Source organism: Haliaeetus leucocephalus, unplaced genomic scaffold (genome assembly GCF_000737465.1).
Source record: "Haliaeetus leucocephalus isolate CR32 unplaced genomic scaffold, Haliaeetus_leucocephalus-4.0 Scaffold184, whole genome shotgun sequence".
In the NCBI taxonomy this organism is placed as follows: Eukaryota; Metazoa; Chordata; class Aves; order Accipitriformes; family Accipitridae; genus Haliaeetus; species Haliaeetus leucocephalus.
In genome coordinates this window covers 10,547,467-10,569,342 of record NW_010972620.1, presented here as the reverse complement: position 1 = coordinate 10,569,342, position 21,876 = coordinate 10,547,467, and the positions used below count along the sequence as shown (strand labels likewise).

The window sequence follows — 21,876 nt, the reverse complement described above, 5'->3', positions numbered from 1 at the left end:
GCTCTCCCAGTGAGACGGCTGGACCCATCCACCTGCTCAGAAATGGGGCAGCTGGACCTGTTGCCCCAGATGCTCCCCAGGAGAGAGAGGGTTATGGGGACCGTGGGGTGCTCAGCCATGGTGGTCCCTGTGGGGGAGGCACTCGTGTGGGGCACAGAGGACAAGTCTGAGTCATCCCTATCCTGGATGTTTAGCCAGTGCCCAGCGTCCTGTCCCTCCCCATGTGTCCCCCCCGGGAACCGAGTGCCTTTTAATATCTGTGGCCCGTTTCCTTAGCAACTGCATTAAGCAAATCGATGGAGGTGGTGTCATTGGAATGGGAGGGCATGCCTCCTTCCTCCCCCGGCCCCCCCATCCCTGCCACCCCCCCCCACGCCTCCCTCCACTTGGCCTCTCTCCACTCTTACAGGCACAGCCGTGCTCTGCCTGGGCTCTTGGCCGTGGCTCCTCGAGCCGCCCGCCACAGCCCCGTGCTGACCCCTTGCTCGCCCACGGCTGATGGCGGGTGCCCCTGAGTAGAGGGGTGACAGCCGATCCCCCCTCAGGGACAAAGGCGGGGGTCCCTGGGGATGCGTGGTCCGGCGGCTGCAGCGCTGGGGTGAGGGGGCTCCAGGACTGCGGTGGGGAGGGGGTGTGGGAGTGTGGGGCCATGAGACACCCCCCACCATGAACCTGGAAGGCCTTGAGATGATTGCGGTGCTGGTGGTCTTGGTCCTCTTCGTCAAGGTGCTGGAGCAATTTGGCCTCTTCGAGCCTGTGTCCTTGGAAGGTAACGGGTGCGGGTGGTGCTGGCTTCTCCAGGGACACGGGGGGCAGGCGGTGGGTGTCCAGAGCTGCACCCAAGGATGCTCTGAGGCTGCTGCATCCACAGGAGAGTTCTGGGACATAGTGTCCGTCTGCTGTTCACAGGGGTGAGCAGAGGGTTCCTGGTGCAAGGATTGGGGTGTCCTGCCTGCTCCGTGCAAGGTTCCAGCGGCTGGAGATGTCGGGAGGGGACAGGGCTGGCAGGGTGTCTGCTGCACGGTGGTGACTTTGATGTGTGCTGGGGTGCTGTGGGCTGGGACTGTGTGTGAGTGTGCAAGTGGACACCAGGGTGTTTTCCAGCACCTCTACAGGAGCAAGGTGTCCCCAGGGGCTGTGGTCACCTCACCATGAACATGAGGTGTCAGACTCAGCACCAGCCTGCAGAGCAGCCAGGCCTGGGCAGGATGGGTGCCTGCTGCCCTCCCTGCTCCTGGCTCTCCCCAGGGCCCCTTGTGGCCCTTGGGCAGGGTGGGAGGATACAAGGGGTGCTGCCTGACTGGGGATAGACTGTGTAAGGTGCTGAGCAGTGTGTGTGGGGCATGCTTGGTGGAACCCTGATCTGCTTGGGGGACTCTGTGCATGGTGGGAGGGAGGTCAGGACTGCTCGGCTAGTTGCTCCCTGGAGTCCCAGGCGTGATGGTTGTGTGAAAGGTCCCCCAGCCCTGCCAGCCCCTGCTCATGCCTGCAGACACCCACCTGAAGGATGCTGCAGCTTGCCCGGCCCTGGGCATCAGGGCACGCACAGGGTGAGGAGGTGACAGGCAGTTTGCCTGGTCCACTGGTGCCCTGGGATACTCCGCGTTGGTTCTGCAGTGCTGACTCTTGCACAGGTTGGGTGCGGCGGTGAATGCCGTCTCCCCTCCACACAGGGTGCCGATGTGCCCCTGGGCAGCACCCCTGGGCTGCATCCTCAGCTTGGCCGTGCCTGGGGGTGAGGAGGGAGGGGGCAGACAGGGGGCTCTCTCCCTCTGGGCCTGCAAACCTGCTTGCAGGGCAGGAAAGCTTTCATTACTGCTTAACTACTTGCTTTGTCCTGTGCTCCAACAGCAGCACTCCTAGGTGGATCATGTCAGGAGGGAAACTGAGGCAGGGGTTGAGTTAACTCCCAGGCATCCTGCCTGTGAGCCCTGGCAGGGAGAGCAGGCTGACTGTGCCCAGACTGGACCCCCCTCCCCAGTTCTGCTGGTGATTTGGGAGTGTCTCCCTGTGCGTTTGCTTCCCCATGCAGCTGCTCGAAGCTTTGGACCAAAGTCGGTGGCATTGATTGCAGCTGCTCTACAGCATGCTGGCTTCCAGCTGTGGTGGAGATGGGGGAGGCAGAGAGCCCCCCGGCACCTGACAGCAACCCTGCTGGGGGCACAGGACGAGACAGAGGCCACCCCTTGGCCTATGGCTGCTCCTTGCCTGAGCCCTGCTCCTCCATCCCCTGGGGCACACTCCTTGTCTCCCTGCAAATATCTTTGCTCTGGCCTGGGCCAGGGCAAAAGGTTCGAGATGGGGTGTCCTTTGTCCAGCCTTGTCCCCGTCAGCCAGCACCCCTCCAGAAGGGACTGGGATGGGCAGTGGCATGCCTGTCTCCCATGAAGGACAAGCCTTACCACCAGTCCTCTCTTGTCCCCAGGAGGACGTGTTGTTACTGAGTAGCATGGGGAGGCACAGCCTGCCCCGTCCCTCCACATCCCCACGTTGGGGTGCTGTGGGTCCCTTTGGCCTGGCTGGAGATTTGCCCCAGCTGTGGCAGTGGGAGAGGGACCCAGGTGCCCCAGATTGGCAGCAATTGCTCCCATTGCCAAAAGGTGCCCAGAAGAGAGGGGAACGTGTTGTTTGAGGGGCAGAAATCAGCTGAGGTTGAGCTGTACTGAGCCCTGGGCACCATATGGGGAGTCCTGTGGGTGAGCAGCTGCATGTTGGGATGGGGGTGAGGTACTGCTGCGTGGGTCAGCCCCCCTTGGCTTGGGAGGCAGCAGGCAGGAGATTTTGCTCTCTGGGGAAGGTCCCAGGCAGTGTCTGGAGCTGGGAAATGCTGAGTCCCCTCTGAGGGTTGTTTACCAGCCATGCCTGGGCCGGCAGTGACAGCCCAGGGACCGCAAAGAGCCTGAAACCGTACACTAATGGCTCGGGTCTGCTAATGGACACGGGGCCCCACCACCCACTCTGGAGCCATCAATACAGCCTGCCATGCTTCCCCTGCCCCAGCTTCTGCCCCGTGCCTGTGTTGTCTCTGGTCCATCCCTGCCGGTCCCCTGCCTGCAGCTGTCTCTCTGCCCAGGCTGTGCTGGGGATGGGTTGTGCTGGGAGGTGTCGTGCCTCCACGGTGATGGGCTGAGGATGGAACATCTCCAGAGGAGACCAGAAAAATGCCCCAGCTCTGGAGAAGGGTTCAGTGGGAGCATCTGGCAGCAAGACCCCATCTGCCCCTGGGGGGACTGTGGAGGGAAAGAGGAAGATGTTGGGGAACTCCAGGCTTGGTGAGTTCCCAAACTCAGCACGAGGCCCCAGACAAGCTATCCTCCATTTGGACCTGGCCCTCCTCTGACCAAGGACAGGAGCACTGGTTGTCTGTACCTCCTTGCCCTGTCCCCTTGGCACTTTTGCCCCTTGGACACCACCGCAGCCTTGGTGGCATGGTTAGAGCCACTGTCTGGCAGCAGCAGTGGAGCATCTCCTGTGGGCATGCTGTGCTTCAGGAACTCCAGGGGCAATGGATGCTGGAGCCAGTGTTGTTTACCAGCTAGTGAATCACTGATGGGCCATGTCACCCCACTGCTGCCCTGTGCCACCACGCCTGTCCCCAGCCCCGAACATCTCTTCGCAGAGCTGTCCATGCACTGCTGAGCTGCCTGGGGGGCTCCCAGCCCCCTTGCCAAGAGCCCGCTTCAGCCAAGCGCTTGGGAGGGGGCAGGCGAAGAGAAACACTATCGATTTTGGCTCTGAAGTGCAGCATCAATAATTCAGCGCAGAGCAATCGGTCCTGGCTGGGAGGAGGGGTGGGCGGGAGGCAAAAGGCGGGAGAGCTGCCCGCGTAGCCCGGCCTCAGATGAATATTAGATGAAGCTGCAGATTGTTATCGGCAGGATAACTGGTGCCTGCCTGGGGCTGGCAGGGCTGTCCCTGCCTTGGCCGGGTCAGGGCCTGTGCATGGGGCAGGCAGGATTGGGGGTGTCTTGGAGACCCCCTGACATGGGGTGCGCTGGCCCCTGCCTTCCCTGGGAGGCTGCTGCTGTTGCCCCAGAGCTGAGGATGTGGAGGGGGAAGTGGGGCTGGGGAGGGTGCCAAATGCCTCCAGAGTCTGGGGAGAAACGGGAGGGAGCAGCAGCCTGCATGGGTGCTACTGGTGCCCCAAAGGATGCCAGGCAGGAGGGCGGTGGCAGCGAGCAGCATGGCCACCTCCCGGTGCTGGGCTCAGGGCAAGGGTCCCCCTGGAGAGGGGAGAAAACGAGCATCCTCAGCACTGGTAAGGGCGAAGCGCCGTGCCAAGCCTCGCTTTCCTCCTGCTTTCCAGGAACCCCTTTGGCAGGAGCATGGCATCTTGGCTGCAGGAGGGACTGGCCCTTTGGGGCGTGGTGCCAGGGGTCCCCAGGCTCAGGGCACCACCCAGCCTGGTGGGTCTGACAGACCCAAGAGATCAAAGTGAGCTGGCTGTGAGTGGGGTAGATCTTGGAGTATGGAAATCCAGCCTGGGACAGCTGCAGGTGCTCCAGGTTGAAGTTTGGGGTTCTCTGGGCTGGGATGCACCAGAGATTTCCCATGCGCAGTGGGTTTAACCCTTGCCTTTCCTTTTCCAAGGGCTGGCAGGCTTTTCAGCTGGCTGTTGGGCTGGGCAGGGTCTGGTGCCTGAATCAGGAGAGAGTTGCTCACTCATGGTGAGGGCTTGCAAAGCAGGAGGGGAAGGGGCAGAGATGTATGGTAGCCATGGCCAGGCTCTGAGTTTGGATCCCCGCATAGCTTTACACTCTGAGACATGCTGTAGCTGGGCCGCATCCTGCCAGCACTGGGGTCTTGGAGAAGAAGGTCTCCTGGGGAGCCTACTCTCTCCTCTGTGGAGCATCTTCCACATGGTCTGCACTTGGGGACATCAGCCCCAGTCATTGCCATGGACACAGGATGGGCTGCGCTGTGTTGTCCTGCCTGGAGAGGGTGAAGCTGGGGGAGAAGGGGACTTGACCCTGGGTCGCCTTGGCTGTGACCCTCGCAGCTGGGGCCAGGGCAGGGCAGCTCTCCCAGCACGGAGCTCCTCAAGGACCGCAGTGCCCGCGGCACACACCCTGCCGACTCTGCTGCTGCGTGGTGTCACGTCCTGCTCAGCCCAGCCAGACATAATTAGCTTGTTGAATCTCTTCTCCCTCCGGCCTCACGTTAATCACTTTTCACATTGCTTCCCTCCCAATTCCCTCTGGCCTGGCTTGCTCTTTCTGTTGCTGATGTGCCAGGAGAAGGGAGCAAGGGGACCCAGCCGGACATGGAGAAGGGACCCCACTCTGCTGCATCCTGCCCCAGAGATGGGCTCTGAGCCAGCGGACGGAGGGGCAGGGAGATCACTCAGCCACGGGGAGGTGAGAAAATTGCAGGCTAGAGAAAAAGCAATAAAGCTAGAGAGCAAGGGAGCTTGCTGGGACAGCCCTTCTTTGCAGCCCTGCTCTGCTGGTGGAGGATGAAACCTTGGAGTTCAATGGGAGAGGTCAGCTTAGAGCTCTCTAGCGCAGAGCTGTGTTGGGCTGCAGGGTGCTGTGAGAGCTCACCGGGGTCTCCTTTACCTCTCCCCTGCGAGGGGCAGGATTAGATCCCAGGACTGGGCACAGGTGGGAATAGAGGTGTGCTGCCAGGGCTCTGTGGGGTTGTGGTCCCCGGAGTGCAGGCAGCAGGAGGTCCCACGCTCCGACCGTGCCTGGCTGCAGCGTCCCCTCCCAGGGATGCAGGGAAATGTCTCATTCCCCATAGGTGCCTGCCCTGGGGCTTGCTGTGCCACTGGAGCAGAGGGTGGCCAGATCAGAAGCAGATTTTAGGTGAGAGATGTGTAGAAAACCGTCTCAAAGAGACTTTCTAACAACCACTGCTGCCAGGCTGGGGTCTCTGCCCTGCTGCCCACAAGGCAGGGCTTTGAGTGGTCTGCAGGGAGTCCCCACCCTGGCTGGTCACCCCGCCAAGCTCTCCTCCCTCCAGGCAGCACCCCGGAGTGAAGTGGGGCACATTTCCCTCCAGCAGCAAGCAAGGTACCCAGGGCTGGCAGCCCCTAGCTGTGGCCCCTCCCTGTGCCACAGGTCTTGCATGGGGCTGTGACTTACTTGCTGGAGCGGAGAGGTGTGGATATTCCCCCAGGAGGCGAAGAGGGAAGAAGTGAGGGTGGCAGGTGTCAGTGGAGGTGATTGGCAGACGAGGCTGAACTCCGAGGCTGGGAGCTCCTTGTGCTGTGCCGCGAGGGGGTGCAAGGTGGGGCACTGCTGAGGAACAGGTTTGGTGGTTTGGGATGGGGCAGTGGGGCTGACCTGGGCAGGGCTGGTCCCTGGGCTGCGTGGCAGCAGTGTCCTGGGGGCAGTGAGCAATGAGCTTGAGGGTCCCCGTGTGTGGCTTGGCTCCAGGTTCAGTGCCACCATGCACTGCTGTTGCGGTGGGAGTCACAGGCAGCTGAGCCTCCTCCGTTCACCCATCAGTACCAGCTCTGCACCCCTCCGTGGTTTCCAGTGCTGTGGAGTGCCTGTGCCAGGTTGTGTAGGTGCAGGGGTGCCCTGGGGTGAGGGTTGACACCTAAGTCACTTCGGCAGTTGCTGGGCTCCTTCCTCCCCTGCAGCCTGGGTGCCCTGAGGGACCCCAGAGGGTGCCGGGGCGGGAAGAGGGAGGGCCAAGGCAGGTCTCTCCTCCCCTGCCCTCCCCTCTCCTCCCTTGCTGGGTCTGTTGCTGCCAGACCAGCTGCCTGCTGGGGCTGCACGTCTGGGGGATGTCGGTTGCTGGGGCACCCTGGGACCCACAGGGGCTGCAAATGGTGGGCATCATCCTGCTGCTCTGCTCCAGCCTCAAGCTACTCCATGCCCTGGGCATCATCGACCTGGCCAGGGGAGGTGGGACAGGGACAGGGATGGGGATGGGGTTGCAATGGGATGGGGCTGTTGTGGTGGAGGTGCTCCTTACCCGTCCCGGGGGCTGCAGGGTGGTTGGGGGAGGTTTGGAAGGATTAGTATGTTTTGGGGCATTTGGGGGCCATTAGGGTGTGAGAGGGTGTCCGGCAGCATTATGGTGTAGGGAGCTGGAGAAGTGAGGGTGTCTGGGGTTGGGATCTGGGGGTGTTTGGGTGTGTTGGGGTGCTGGGGGGGGCACTGGGGTGCAGGGGTATCAGGGATGTTGGGGTGGAAATATATCTGGGGACATTGGGATGTGGGATGCAGGATGCTAGAAAGTTAGGGTGCCTGGAAGCATTAGGGTGAGGGATATCTGGGTCTGGAGGCATTGGAGTGCAGTGATGTGTGGGGTGCTGTGGGACTGGGACTATCTTGGGGTATTGGAGTCTGGGGGCACTGGGACGCAAAGGACTGGGCTTTGAAAGATGATGGGGAAAAGGTGCAGGTGACTGGGGCTGGGGAAACAAATGGGAGCTGGGGGCAAGGAGCGATGGATGTGGGGTATGGCACCATGCAGGGGAAAGCTTTCCCCACAGCTGCAGTCATTGGCAGCTATGGGGGGAGCATGGCTAAAAAAGGCTGGAGCCCCTGGCCCCTTCGCCCTCCCTGTGGGACTGTGCCAGAGATGTGGAGGGAAGGGGCTGCTGTGGGTGCTGAGCTCCCTTGATTGGCAGGTGGGTGCTGAGGACAGGGCTGGATGTGGCCAGACAAGAGGACCCAAAACACCCCAGAGCAAGGGATGCACAACCTGTTGGTTGCGCCTGGCAAGGATGGGAGAGCAGAGAGCTGCACAGTGCTGCTGCTTTGTCTCCTTTGGCTGCCTTCCTCGTCTGTGCCACAGACTGTCCCGGCTCACACAAGGGCTGCCAACAGACTTTGCATGAGTGCAATTTGGGGTTTGTTTGCCCCCATCCCCTCTGCCTCCTGGCTGGTGCTGAAGATGCTGTGAGATGAAGGGGCTGGAGATCATATCCACTTGGGCAGCCAGGTCCTGGGATGGGAGCTGGGATGGGAGGAAGTGTGGATAGGAGTAATCAGAGGAGCAATTAGTGGCTGAGCAGAGGGAGGGAAGGAGGGCACTGTGCCCAGGAGGTGCTTTCAACCCCTTTGTAATGGAGGATATCCCTGAGCTGCCTGGGATCTGGCTGGGCTGTGGCTGAGGCATGTCTAGGCTTCGTCCCTGTGCCTTACTGGGGAGGGTGTGGATGGCATCTGGATAATGGGTATGCAGAGCACCAGCTCTCTTATGGGACACGCTGCCTGCAGCTAAGAGGAGCTGCTCCTTTGCTGGGGCATTTTTGGGGTAGCTCCTCTGGCATGCACCTTGGGTGCGCCAGTTTCTGCTGCCAGAGACATCCCTGCCATGGAGGTGGTGATGAGGACAGGGCAGGATGTGTCCCTGCACCCTCCCTGGGTTTTGCAGCAGGGCGATGCACATGGCTGTCCCAGTCCCACAGCCTTACCTGCTCTGTTTGGGGAGCCCCTGAGCTTCACTGTCCCTTGGCACCTGTATCCCGTCCTATTCTCTCCTTGCAACGTTTCATACGTGGTGTGGCCTGAGAAATTATTATTCTGCCAACATGTCCTTTGGGCACAGCTAAGCTGTCTGGGAGCACTGTCACTGAGGATGGGAATGGGGACAGCACACTGCTGTGACCCCTGCTCTGCTCTGCAGCCCCTTCTGGCCCATGCCCCCGTCTCCCTTTGGGGCCTGCTTGGCATGAGGGTTGTGCAGCCGCTCTCTTCCCTCTGGCACCAGGGAACATCCTGGCCCTGAGTCTCTGCTGTCCCATGAACTGTAGGTCTCACTCGGCAGCTTTGCTGGTCTCAGCTCCTTCAGCCCTGCTGGATCTGAGTGTCCGGGCTGAGGCTGCCCCTGTCCCACCACTGTGGACTCTGTCCCCTGCCCTGGGAGATGCCAGCTCTGATTTCATTCCCCTAATGGATGACTGTCTGGCCCCAGTGGCTGCTGCAGGCACCTTGGTCCTGGTTACACTCAGCTCTGTCACCGCTGACTGATGAGGGTCATTTGCAGAGCTGCTAGTGGTGGGACCCATCCTGACCTGCCCCGGGGCGGCTGGGTGAGCTCACTGTCTCTGCCTCTTGCCGGCCTTCATTGCAGACCCTGGAGACCTGTGGTCCTCCTGAGCGGGAGGTGGCACTGCCTGAGGCTGGGCACTGTGGAGAGGGAACAGAGCCAGGGGCGGGTGGACCCTGCTTGGAGGTGAGCCCTGGACAGAGATGATTGTGAGCCACAGGTAGGGGAAGCTGGGCTCAGTGTCACTGCCTGGATGGACCCAGAGCCATGGCCTAGCATGGGGAGCTTGGGGATGTGCCTCTGGCGTCCCAGGAAAAGATGATGCTCTGGAAGGGGATGGAGGCTCTTCTACTGAAAAGAGAGTGTTCTGGGAACTGCCCACCCCTTCCCCATGCTCCCCTGGGGAACCCTTCCATGAGGCCCCCCTACCATGCCCCTTCTTCTGGGTCATCCCCCTACCCTGGCTGGGGTTTGCCCTCCTGCTTCCCAGCCAGGCTATCTGAAAAGGCAGAGGGTCCCCTTGCCCAGCTGCCTTCTGCCACCTCAGCCTGCTCCTAGGGCAGGGTGCTGGGGCAGATTGTCCCCTGGGTACCAGCTCCTCCTGACCTTCCTACTGATCTGTTGTTGCCCCACAGGGCCAAGCAGGGGCTGTGGGAACTGCATGACCCACACCGTGGCTGCTGGTGCTCTGCTCCCATCCTGGAATGGTGCTGTGCTTGGGCACTGAACTGGGGACACTGGGGAGGTCTTACCGCTGTGAGATGCATATCTTCCACTCATCATGATGAAGCATTTATTGACGGGTTACTGAGAGTGTGTGTGTGGGTTTAGCCTGTTGGTTTGTTATTGTAGCGTATTTTCTAGCAGGAGGGTGCTGTGGAAGGGGTCGGTTGGTCTCCCCAGCCAGCTGTCACTGGGAAGGCGCTGGTGGCTGTGGCTCTGTGGGGAGGGCAGGGACATGATTATGCATTGGGCTGACCCTGGCTCCTGCTTTCTCTCTGGGGAGACCATGGAGCAGCCCAGGCTTGGGTCCTCCTTGGGAAGGGGGGTGTCAGCCCAGCAGCATGTAATCCCCCAACACAGTGGCACTGGCTGGATCCAGCCCCCAAGGACACATCAGTTGCTGGTGGCTCAATACAAAGTGGTCCACGGCCATCCTGGTGGTGGTCACTGCTGGGGTCAGGGGTCCACCCCCTGTGGGCCCCTTCAGAGCCAGTGTCCAGCAACCTCCAGAATTCATTTCAACAGTGTGTGGAGGTGGGGATGGGAAATCCCTTCCGCTTTTGGTGCTGCCCAAGGATGGAGGTTTGTGTGCGTGTTCGTGTGTGTTTTGAAGTCACTGGGCTATGGAGTGATGCATGGGCAGCAACAAGCCAATTAACCTGGCAGACCTCCCACCACAGATAAAACACTGCCAGCCCTTTCTGTTGGCTTGTTTTGTGCCAGCCACTTGATGGCTCTTGCAGAGGGGTGGAGGGCAGAGTGACATCTGGAAAAGGAGCTGTCACTGGCAGGGACAGGGCTTTGTGCTGCAGACATCCCATGTGCCCAGTGGGGCAGCGTGTGGCAGGGCTCTGCTCCCTGTCTTTGGGCAGAGCTGTTTCCCAGCAAGGGGGAGACCAGGGAGCCCCCAGACTTGCTCGCAGTTTGGATGCCAGGGACAGAAAGGGGACAGTGTGTCCTCCTCAGCAGAGCCCTCAGGCACACCAAAGCCAGGACAGCAAAACCCCAGCCCTGGTCACCCCTCTCCTCTTGTTAAGCTGCATGTGCTGAACGTGCTCCCTCCCCTGCCCTGGGGCCCCTGGAATCGGGCCCTCTTCAGTTTCCTCCTTAAGAAAACACCCATGTTCTTTATTTTTTTTTTTCTTTTTCCTTCTTTATAACAAACTAAAGTGTAACTTGCACCCGACCTGACCTACTGCACGTGCCTATACCTGCTGCCCCTGTGAGTCCAACCACAGTTTACTCTCTGTTGCATCTCTCTCGCTGTGTGTTTCCCTCCTGCCCTGCTCCCTCCCTGGTACGCCATCCTGGCATTGGGTGTTGCTCTGCCCACCCTGTCCCTTCCCCCTGGGCAGAGGAGCTGCTCCTGCCTCCCAGGTCTGTTCCCACAGCTCAGCTCTGCCAGAGGGACCTGGCCCCAGAGCATCTTTGGAAGGCTGAAAGGTGCAATTTCCCTTTCTCTCTGCAAATTAAAGCCGTGGAAAAGTAGCTGGGCCAAAATCATGTTTTATGCACAACTGATGCCTGCTTCTAGGAAGGAAAAAGCCTCTTTCTTCACCTGCCTGCAAACTTCAGAGCAGACTGGAGCCAGGCTGTGCTGTCCTGCCAGCACCAGGATCCTGGCCCTCACCCTTGCCCCTTGTGCCTCCCTACACATTTGCACGACACTGGCACCCTGATGTGGATGCCACTTCCCTGGGGACAAGTTTGCGGTCTCCAAGTAGCTTTGTGCGATGTCCTGCTGGGACAATGACCTCCTGGAGCTGTTCTCCATTGCCGCAGAGGGATGGAGCTGCCTGCCCCAGCCTGCTGCCTTGGCGTGAGCTCAAAGGGTCACAGGTCCTGCCTGTGGGTACTCAGGGACCGACCTGCCTAGCAGGGGCTGCTGGATGTGGACCCACGTCCCTATGCTGGAGCTGGGTACCACGCAGCACCGTTTCCCCAGCACCTGGGGCTCAGCTCAGTCCCACAAAGCTGAGAAAGCTGCCAGAGAAGCCCCATCTGCTAGCCCCCTAGAGAAACAACCCCAAAACCAGGCCTTGGGATGCGTAGGCGTTGTGACCTGCTGCTTGCAGATGTCCAGGGCGCTTGGAGCAAACGTGGTGTCAGCAGAGCCCCAAAGGGACTTTGCACCTTTCGTCCCATTGGTGCCCCACGCTGCTGTCTGCCTCCCTTTGGGGGCTGGAGCCCAGCACGGCCTTCATCCCCTCCTCTTCCTCCCCTTCCTGCCTGCGGTTTTAGTCCTGTGCTGAGTTTGCTGGCTTGAGGCACTGCAGAGCCCTGTGGGAAGGGAGGGAGCGGGTCTGCAGTTGTGGGGCAGCGCCAGCTGGGAGAGATGGGGCTGAGCAAAGCTATTGGGGTCCAGATGGAGGAATTGGGGGTGGCGGGGGGGGGGTCTGTGCAGTGCGGGGACCTGCTATTAATGCAGGTCTGCTTGGAAGCAATGGCCATGGGCCAGGCTGATGTGGGGAGCCCTTCACCCTGCCCCATAGCCTGGCCGAGGCAAAGCCCTCAGCCCCATTCCCCTTCTGGCTGTCTCAAAGCAGGTCGCCAGGCTCGGATCCCAGTGCTGCGCTGGGGTGCATGCCGCAGTCTGGGCTGCATGGCTGCATTCGGCGCATGCTTCGTGTTCAGCCGTCGGGTGCCAGCAGGATCAAACCCAGCCCCGAGCTCTGGGGAGGATGCAATGCCCCGGCTCAGCTGCAGGCTGTTTCTTGGGGTCTATCCTGCCCTGCCTCCCTGCACAGCCCCACAGGGAGGGGAGTGTCCTCAGAGAGCAGGTATTTGGCCTCAAGGCTAAAGGGCAGAGTCCAGCCCTGCCATCTCATGGGTCTCTGGGCTGCTGGATGTCTCCAGTGCATCCTGGCATGCTCCGATAGAGGGTGCAGAGGTGCTGGGTGTGGGTAGCCCAGCAGGGTTGCCCCTTTGCCATCCCCATCCTTCCCAAGGAGGGAAACTCCAGTGCTGGGTTTGTCCTGGGATGAAGCCAAAAGGCCGAGGAGAGCCTGGGCTGGGCTTTGCCTTCCTGCTTCTCCAGCCTCATGCTGCATGTGCTGCCTCCGGCCCCGCTCGCCCTGCGCCGGGTGCCAACCCTACTGCCTGCTGGGTCCGGGAGCTGCTGCTCTGTTAACTCTTCTTCTGCTTGGTGACTCCTTCTTTCTTCCAGGCAACCCGCCAGGCCAAACTAAAAAAGCGCTGAAGCAGCGATTCCTCAAACTGCTGCCCTGCTGCCGGCCCAAATCCATCCCCTCGCTCAGCGAAAGCAAGTGCTTCTTCTTGCCTTTGTGTGTGTGTGTCCCCGGCGGTGCTGCTGCCTGCCCTCCGCCCTGGCCCAGCCCGCGGGAAGGGGATGCCTCCACCATCCCCTGCCCTGGGTTTGGGGCTGTTAGGATCAGTCCTGCCCCAGAGGGGTCCGATCTGATGGGCTCTGCACCCACCTCTGTCCTCGCCTGCTTCCAGGCTGGTTTTCTCCCTCTCCAGCTCCCTGGAGCGACTCCCACACGATGCACAGTGGCGAGACCCGCTTTGGAGCTGGCTCAGGGCAGCGGGACCCTGCCGGCACTGATTTAAGGGCTGGGGGGTTGTTGCTCGAAGCTCAGTGTTGGTTTGGAGATGGAGGTGTGATGGGAGGGGTGAAAGGGGCTGAGCAGGGAGTGAGCGCAGAGCTGCCCAGAGCCCCCTACCCGCCCTGCACCGGGTGTGCTTGGCCCCTCGGTGAGTCTGAGACCCTGGCTGGGGTGTCCCCCTGCCCCACGGTGTGAGTTGATCCCCTTGGGAGAAGAGGTGAGTATGGAGGGGCAGGGGCTAATCCACCCCACAGAGGGGGGGGGTATCCGCTGTGGACCCACAGCCTCTCTCGGTTGCAGTGGGTTCTGGGGGTGCTGGCTGCTGTGGGCAGGGTTGTGTAGCTTGCCAGATGGTGGGGAGAAGCCATTGATGAAGGGCCAGCACAGTGGGCAGGATGGGGTCTAGACAAGGTGAGGGGGGGGCATTGGGGGCTGGGGGTTCTCGTGGGCAGCTCTCCTGCTGGACAGGAGCCCTGGTGCAGCACAGACCTGCGGGACATCCACAGTCTTGGCTCCGCATGGCAGAAGTCTGTGCTGGGGGGTTGAGAAGGGTGGGCAGGAGGAGTCTCAGCACTGGGGCGTTTCACACCCCCTTTCTGCCCAGCCTGGGCTTTACCGGAGGCTGGGGGGGTGTTGCCCACTGTCAGCCACTGGTCTGCCCCGAGGGTGTCTCTCAGTGTCCCCTGCTGGCACAGACCCAACTCCAGCTGAGCAGGGCATCCTAAAAATGTGTCACCCCGGGCAGGTGTGAGATGATGGGGTTTACTGCGCAAGGTGCCTCTCCTGCCCCCCCAGCATGGCAGGGCAGGGCAGGGCAAGACAGTGCTGGCCTCAGCCGCCCTCTCTTCCCCTGGGTTCCTTGCAGACAGCGTTGAGGATGAGTTTGAGCTTTCCACCGTCTGCCATCGCCCTGAGGGGCTGGAGCAGCTCCAGGAGCAGACCAAGTTCACCCGCAAAGAGCTGCAGGTCCTGTACCGAGGCTTCAAGAATGTGAGTACCCCTTGACCAGCTTTGCTAGCCCCTGCTCTGCTCCCACGTCCACCTCAGCGGGTGCTTTGCACCTGGTGGTGCCTCGGGTTTGCAAAGGCTTTCGGGACCTTGGGGTTGACGTTTATATCAGGCTACGGCCTGATCCCACCTCCAGGGAGCTCAGTGGGGAGGCCTGATCCTGTGCTCCATCCCTTGGGTGCAGAGAGCCCCCTCCCTGGGTGCCTGGGATGCAGAGCCCCTCCAGCGAGGGGTACAGCCCACAAAATCAGGGACATGTTCCAAGCAAAATTACCAGCTGCCCCACCAGGGAGCACAGGGCCAGTGGGCAAGGCAAGGGAGCCGCAGGGATTTAAGGGGGTGCTCGGGCCCTCTCCGCAATGTGGAGGTGACCCTGCGGCTTGCCCTGGCAGGAGTGCCCAAGCGGCATCGTCAATGAAGAAAACTTCAAGCAGATCTACTCACAGTTCTTCCCACAGGGAGGTGAGTGCCCATCCCTGTCCCCATCCCCATGCCCTGCATGGGTGCCTCTGTGGGGTGGGGTGTCACACAGCACCCCCTTACACTGTCTACCTCCCCCCAGACTCCAGCACGTATGCCACCTTCCTCTTCAACGCCTTTGACACCGACCACGATGGCTCCGTCAGCTTCGAGGTGAGCTGTGGCCGAGGTGGGGATGGCAGTGGGGCAGGGAGGGCACAGCCTTTCAGGTACCACAGGCTGGGCTGAGCAGCATTGCTGTTACAGATGGATGGAGAGCTTTGTAGGGGCTGGTGGAGTTTATTAAATTCCCAGAGGCAATGAAAAAACAGTGAAAAGCAACAAAAAGGGGGCTTTCTCTATTTTCTGGGTACTGTCTTGTAGGTACCCAGACTGGCAGGCACAGCCATGGCTGGGTCTTGTTCAGGCTTTGGCTGAACAGCAGGTCCTGATGCACGTTGTCCTCATGGGTGCTGTGACCCAAGGGACTAGTGTGGGACTTATTTGGGGACAAGCAATCAGTTTTCCCCAGGTTCTTTTTGATACTCAATGTTTTCCTTGTCAGCCCAGCCCCAGGGCACATCTGCTTTGGGGCCAAGTTCTCCCTCTGCAGGAGGGACTAGCAGGGCTGTGCCCTCTGTGTCCATGAGACCCTTTGCGGCTGTAACTCCCATCTGCCTGCCTTGTCCTTCCCTGCAGGACTTTGTGTCTGGACTGTCCATCATCCTGCGGGGCACCATTGACGATCGCCTGAACTGGGCCTTTAACCTCTATGACCTGAACAAAGATGGCTGCATCACCAAAGAGGTGGGATGAGGGGGATCCAGGCTGGTCCCCAGAGCCAGCGCAGGTCTGCGCCCAGCAGGGACGAGGGGGTGTTGGGTGAGCTCTGGAGGAGGGCTGGGGGTGTGTGTCAATATTTACTGAGCTCAGCTTTGCAAACAGGTCCCTCATGGCCCCTTGGCACTGGTGTGTCTCTGGGGTGGAGGGTGGATGAGGCATGTGCTGCTTTGGGGCTCCATCACACATGCAGGCACACACACGGCCCCACACTATGTATGGAGCCGGCAGGAACACACCTGAGTACCCCACAGCTCCTTTGGGAGCATCACGAAAAAGGTGTGGGTTGGGGACCAGGCGGAGGCAGAGCCCTGTGTTGACCCTGCAACCCTGCTCCCCTACCCTCCAGGAAATGCTGGACATCATGAAGTCCATCTACGACATGATGGGCAAATACACCTACCCGGCCATGCGGGAGGAAGCACCCCGGGAGCATGTGGAGAACTTCTTCCAGGTGAGCTGAGCACATCCCAGGGAAGCAGAGCTCCAGCACAGAGCCAGTGGCTGCCCCAAACCTGGCATGGTACAGGAGAAAATACCCCACACTGGGGATGAAGCAGGGCTGTGCTGGAGCCAGGGAGAGAAAAGGCCATCCCTGGGTGCTTGGGGATGGCTGGGGCAGGAGTGCACTGTGTCCAGCCCCTGCAGGACCTGGGTAGGTGGTGCTGGGCTCTCTGTGGGGCTGAGACTGGCCCTGCCATGCCCCCTGTGCTGTGCTTCTCTTCAGAAAATGGACCGAAACAAGGACGGTGTGGTGACAATCGAGGAGTTCCTGGAGTCCTGCCAGAAGGTAAAGCCACCAGCAGCTCTGCTTTGGGGCTGGGCCACCTCCTGTCCCTTGGGCACCTCTGTCCCCCCATTGCCCTCCTGGCAGAGAGGGGGTGAATGCAGGGCTCCCAGGGGCAAGGCTGGGGCTCTGCTTTGGGAACTGTATCCATGCCAGCATCCTTGTGCAGATGAGGAGAGCTGTGCACCCCAGTAGGGCTTGGAAACTGCCTGTAACCCTAGGCCTCTTGTCCCATGGGTCAGAGCTGCCATGAGGGTAACGCCAGGCTTTGGGGGAGCTGCCCAGATTGCTGTTCCGTGTCCAACCCGCTTGCTTCCCACCTCCTCCACGCAGGATGAGAACATCATGCGGTCCATGCAGCTGTTTGACAATGTGATTTAGCTCCCGGACCTGCCTCCAGCCGAGCTCTCCTGCCACCGGGCCCAGAACCTGCTTCTCTCTCGACTTTTCCTTCGAGCCTCCCCTCTGCTGGCTGCACAGACACCCCTGTGGGAAGGGGCCTCCCTTCCCGAAGACGCGGTCGGTGCCGGGATCTTCCCTTCCCCCTGGGCTGGCTCTGCTTTCCTTGGGGGATCCCAAGCAGGTGCTCCCAGATGTTGGAGCATGGGCACAGCTGGCACGGGGCAAGTGTTTGGCCTGGATGGACCTCCCTGCACCCGTTCCTGGCAGGAAAGCTGCAGCCTCGGGCTGCGATAGAGGCTTCCCCCGTGCACAGCACCCCGTGCAGCCACGGCTCCCCTACCCCGACCCTCCCCAACCTCAGGAGCCCCCAGCACTGGCTCCAGCCTAAATCCTCCAGCGACGCTGTCTAGAAACAAATAAAGTCTTGCAACAGGCGCCAGCAACTTGGCTTCCCCCTCTGCCCCGGCTGTGCCTTGCAGTGGGGACCGTGTCCGGCATGTTGGCTGTGAGCCGCCGGCCACCCTCCTTCCCCAGCCCTTGGGCCAGTGGGTGGGCAGAGGGCTGTGCCTGGAGAAGGCAGTCGCATGGGCTCTCGGGGTTCATTGCTGCATGAGCTGTGGCAAGCAACCCCTGATCCTGGGGGGCCTGGTTAGACCTAGGAGGCTCATCCTGATGTGGGGACACGGGACACTAAAGGCACCCTGAGGTGCCTTCTTGTGGCACTGGTCCCCCAGGATGAAGGATGTTGGGCTGGGGGTCCTCAGCCCTCGTCCCTCAAGTTCGGGGTGCTGGCACACAGGGGACGTCAGGGACCCACTTTGAGGCTCCAATGGAGAGCCACCCTTCCTACTCCTCCCCAAGGACATGGCAGCCAGGGTATGGGTCCACACGGAGCAGGGAGGTGTGCTGGGCTCCAGTGGCCGCCCTGGCCCTTGGGCCTCACAGCCATGCTCCCGGCATCGTTTCTGCTGACCTTCCCCTGTTCCTGTGCCCTGGCCTGCCCCAGCCCATCTGCTGCCTTGGAGGTTGGGGAGAGAGGAATGGGGCAGAGAGGTGTCCCCACAGGCATAGCCCTGTGCTGGGGGCATTGCTGAGCTGGCAGCTCCCTGGGGAGAAAGTTGAGGCTGGGGCCAGCCAGGAGTCGTTGCTGTGCTGCTGGCAGGCTGGAGGGTCACCTTGGAGCAGGGCAGGCTCAGCTCCTTCTCCCGGCATGGCCATGTGAGAGCCTGCCTGGGGACGCTGGGGATGGAGCCAGCACCCTGCAGATCCCCATGTCTTTGTCACGACCAGCTCCTCAGAGTTGGGTATGTGCAGGCAGGCCTGTCCTGCCTGTATACCCCTCTGAGTCATAGCTGGGACAGTGATGCCCATGGGCTAATGACCCTATGCCAACCCCAGAAGCCCCTCTGTCCAATTCCACAGGCATTGGGAATGTACCCAGCCCCGGCAGCCCCCTGCTCAGCTGCTCCAACCTCCGCATCCTTAGCAGCCAAGGGCGATTGGGGCTGGCCCAAGCTGTGGTGTCTGGGATCAATAGGGAAGGGGTGAGCAAGGACCATGCTGGGCCAGGCCCCAGACCCAGGCTGAGCCCCTGGTGTCGGAGCCATTAGAACCAACCCCCAGGGCCCTGCGCCAAAGCTATGGGGCTGCTCCCCAGGGGGACCATCCCTGGCCCAGCCCTTGCAGACATGATGTGTTTTTTATGTTCATTTAACACATTGTTCATCTCACAGTCCTGTTCCTGGGTTTGCTGTGGGGCTGAGCTCCCACTTAAAGTCTCCCAAGGGTGAGAGGGCAGGTATCCTGACCCTTACCCCTCCTGTTTCCTTCTCCCCATCCTCCCTCCTCCCAGGCTCTCTGGGGTACCCACTGTCCCCCGCCACGTGGAGCAGATGCCGCCTCCTCCCTCACGCTGCAGGTCGCATGGCGTGACCCCCTGCCCCGGGGCATGGTGACCCACAACCCGCTTGGCATCTCCAGTCTGTATATTTTGTATTATAACAATAATATGGGTTAAAAAAAACCCCAAAAAACCAATAAAATCTAACCACAATCGCTATGCACACCACCGTTATGTCTTTGCATCTGTCAGCTGTCTGGGAGGGACAGGGGAAATAGGGGCTGAGGGTCTCTGCAGAGGGTTGGCAGCCTTTTTGCAGTGCTGCAGGGTGCTCTGCCTGGGTGCTCTGGGAGATTGCATGGGGCACGAGGTGTGTGCTGAGCTGGCCAGGGTCCCAAACAGCCTGGCAACACCATCAATGGCCCCATAAATACAGTCTTTGCCCTGCTAAGAGGTTGTAGCTTTAGGCTAACAGGGTCTTACAGCAAGTGTGTCAGGTCTCAGGAGTAGGGCTGTCAGGTGTGTTTTCAGCTTGCCATGAGATGCTGCTGGGTGCTGCTTGGGACCAGGTGGAGTGGCCCTTATTAGGATGTGGCATTTAAGGCTGAGCTAACAGGAAGATGGGTAGCTACTGCCTTGAAGACATGGGTATGGGCTGGAAAGAGGTTTTTCTTAGGGATGTGAACTGATGTGCAATCGCTGGTCCTTGGAAAAGTGCAGCCTTGTAGACCTGGGAAAAATGGCTTGAAGCAAAACAAAGAAGAAAAAAGAAGCAGGTGAGTAAGAAACCAGTGGAACAGGATAATGGACCTGATGTGGGACAGTGACACCCTCCAGCATTACGCAGTATGTGTTCCAGGAACTGAACGCTCAATGTGAAGAGCTGCTGGAGACCCAAACATCTTAAAGGGTTGGGCTCTAGTTACAGGGGAATTGCTATCGTGGGACTGGGAAAGCTGTGAGTCTGCTCGTTCCAAAGCCTTTGACTCCCCAGGGACCTTTTTGACCTGCTGGCAATCACCCAGGTCCACGTACAGCAGTATGAATGGGCCTGAGTGCATTTTCCCTTCTAACCCATACTTCACAGTATATCGTATTCCCTACGAGCTCTGCTTGGCTGGTTGCTACTTTGGGCAATGCCATCCATGGGCTTGATGTGCCCTCATGGCACAAGGATGCTGTGAGCCACTGATGGGGTCCCTCTGCTCAGGACAAAGGGCAGGAAAGGGACTGGGGTCACAAGGAGAAAAAGTGTGCTGTGGGGCTTACCCAGCCTTCAAATGCTGCCATAGCCTTTTCACACCAAATGGGAATAGGTTTGGGCAGGGATCGTTGCTGGTAGTCTATGGGGTGGGGAGGCAACTGGTCCCCTGGGAGCCAAAAAATAATCTCTGCTTAGCTCCCCCCTGGGGCAGGCCCTGGGGGAAGGGGCCAAGGGCAGGGAGGACTGGATCAGTCCCTCCAGGTGTGTCATCAGTTTGTTATGAGAAGCTGCTGTCTGAGGCAGGGCTTGGGACCTGGTGTCCCTTGTTAGGATGTGGCATTTAAGGGTAGGTAACAGCAAAGCTGTTGGGCCTATGCTGAGAGCAGAGGTAGGAGCTGATGGGTGCTTGGAAAAGGGGCAGCCTTGTGTTGTTTCAAGCCGTCTCTTTCCCAGCTTTCAGAGGAAAAAAGAATAGTAGTTATGTGGGAAAACAGCTGAGCAACTGGATGAAGCAACTGATGCAGCCTGGGGCAGTGATTCACTCCAGCATCCTGAATATTGCCTAGAAACACAAACATCTTGTAGAAGGATTGAGATCCCAACACTGTGGGAACTGTTACTGCGGTATTATTTCTGCACAAAGCTGTGAGCATGATGGCTGCTTCAGGGTCCCTTCTGACCTAGCAGCCAACTGCCCAGCTCTGCATACAGTGGTGAGAGTACTGTGTATTTTCCACCCAAATTTTGTGCATTTCTCCTCTCTAAATCCTTTCATAAAGTCTTGTTGCACATTAACACAATTTAGCTAGTTACTATTCAGGGTAGGAGTACAATTGCTATTTTTGCTCTTTGAAAGCCTTAGATTGGATGTGATGGTAACTAGAGATGCTCCTTGGCCAGGGTCTTTGCTGCAGCTTCCTGAGCATGGATATAGATGGAGCCAGAAACGCAGCCGTCTTGGGTTTCTCGTGCAAAAATATTACCAGCAGAAATAAGCTTGAAGAGCAAGAAACAGACTTAAAAAATGCACGAGAGCATTTTGGGAAAGCTGAGTAAGATGGGTAGGAGTGAGCACTGTCCAAATCAGAAGGGGATGTTTTTAATCAGAGTTTTCATTAATTTTGTTTCAGTTTTGCCTAAAACATGACATGGCTGCCGTGATGTCTGCAGGCTTTCTCCAGCCCTTCCTCACAAGCTGGGGTTTCCAGCAGCTTTTTGCTCACTGGTTTCTTGTTGGCTGGCACCTCCTGTGGCCTCCCCAGTGCTCAGTGGGCTGGAAGGGTTACCACACTGTCCTCTCTGTGTAGACTCCTGGGAGGTCATCTTCTCAGCCCTGTGGTCTCTGACATGCTCTGGGTGCCTGCTGCTCCCAGCCGCACATGCTCCCATGCAGCTGGAGCTTCTCCCTGGAGAGATGCTGTCTGACCTCAAGCCCCTTCTCTGATTTACCGAGATGATCTCAGCTTCATAGCCCGTCCTTCAGCATCCTCGTAGCCCCTTCCAGGTGTGGAAACATCTGCAAGTGTAACATCAGCCGGGCTGCGCTAGGAGGGAGGGAGCAGCCGTAGGGGCTTTTCCCCTTGCACCCCATCCGCGGCCCCTGCCCACCCTGCGGCAGGGTCCCAGCCGCTTGGTCTCCCATCCGCGCCCCAGCCGCAGGGTACCCTGCTTAGCTTGCGGGGCCCCGGCGGCGCCGCAAGAAGTAGGTCACGGCTCATGGGAGCACGAGCGGCGGCGCTTCGGTCCTGCGCAAGCGCGCTAGCGTTGTCCCTCGAAGCGCATGCGTAGAGCCGAAGTAAACACTTCATTTCCCACCCATCCACCCCCCCGGCGCCGCTTCCCTACACAAAGCCCACGGCGCATGCGCGCTTCCCCCACCCGCACCTGCGTGTTCTCCTACTGCCGCCTTCCCCCCTCCCCGGGGCCTCTGGCGCATGCGCCGCGGGCACGCACTAGCTCTCCGCGCCGGCGCCCTGGGCAGCCGCGGCCTCGCCCCTCCCCCCCGCCGGCCTCCCGAGCAGGCGCAGTGCGCGCCCTTCCGCGTTCCGCGCATGCGCTGTGAGCGAGCCCCTCCCCCGCCCGCCCGCCTGCTCCC

At 60.0% G+C, this 21,876-nt stretch overlaps 1 protein-coding gene across 2 annotated transcripts; it reads left to right on the top strand.

Moving 5' to 3' along the window:
* The first annotated feature begins 666 nt into the window (after positions 1–666).
* KCNIP2 (Kv channel interacting protein 2) lies at positions 667–16,716 on the top strand. 2 transcript variants are annotated; one of them, XM_010564846.1, is made up of 8 exons: positions 667–769; positions 14,107–14,231; positions 14,642–14,711; positions 14,812–14,882; positions 15,408–15,515; positions 15,898–16,002; positions 16,276–16,338; positions 16,669–16,716. In XM_010564846.1, the coding sequence occupies exons 1-8, from the start codon at positions 667–669 to the stop codon at positions 16,714–16,716; spliced, it is 693 nt and encodes a 230-aa protein (XP_010563148.1). The 2 variants fall into 2 exon arrangements, with proteins under 2 accessions (XP_010563148.1, XP_010563149.1); XM_010564847.1 differs by lacking the exon at positions 667–769 and adding an exon at positions 6,779–6,857.
* The last annotated feature ends 5,160 nt before the right edge of the window (positions 16,717–21,876 follow it).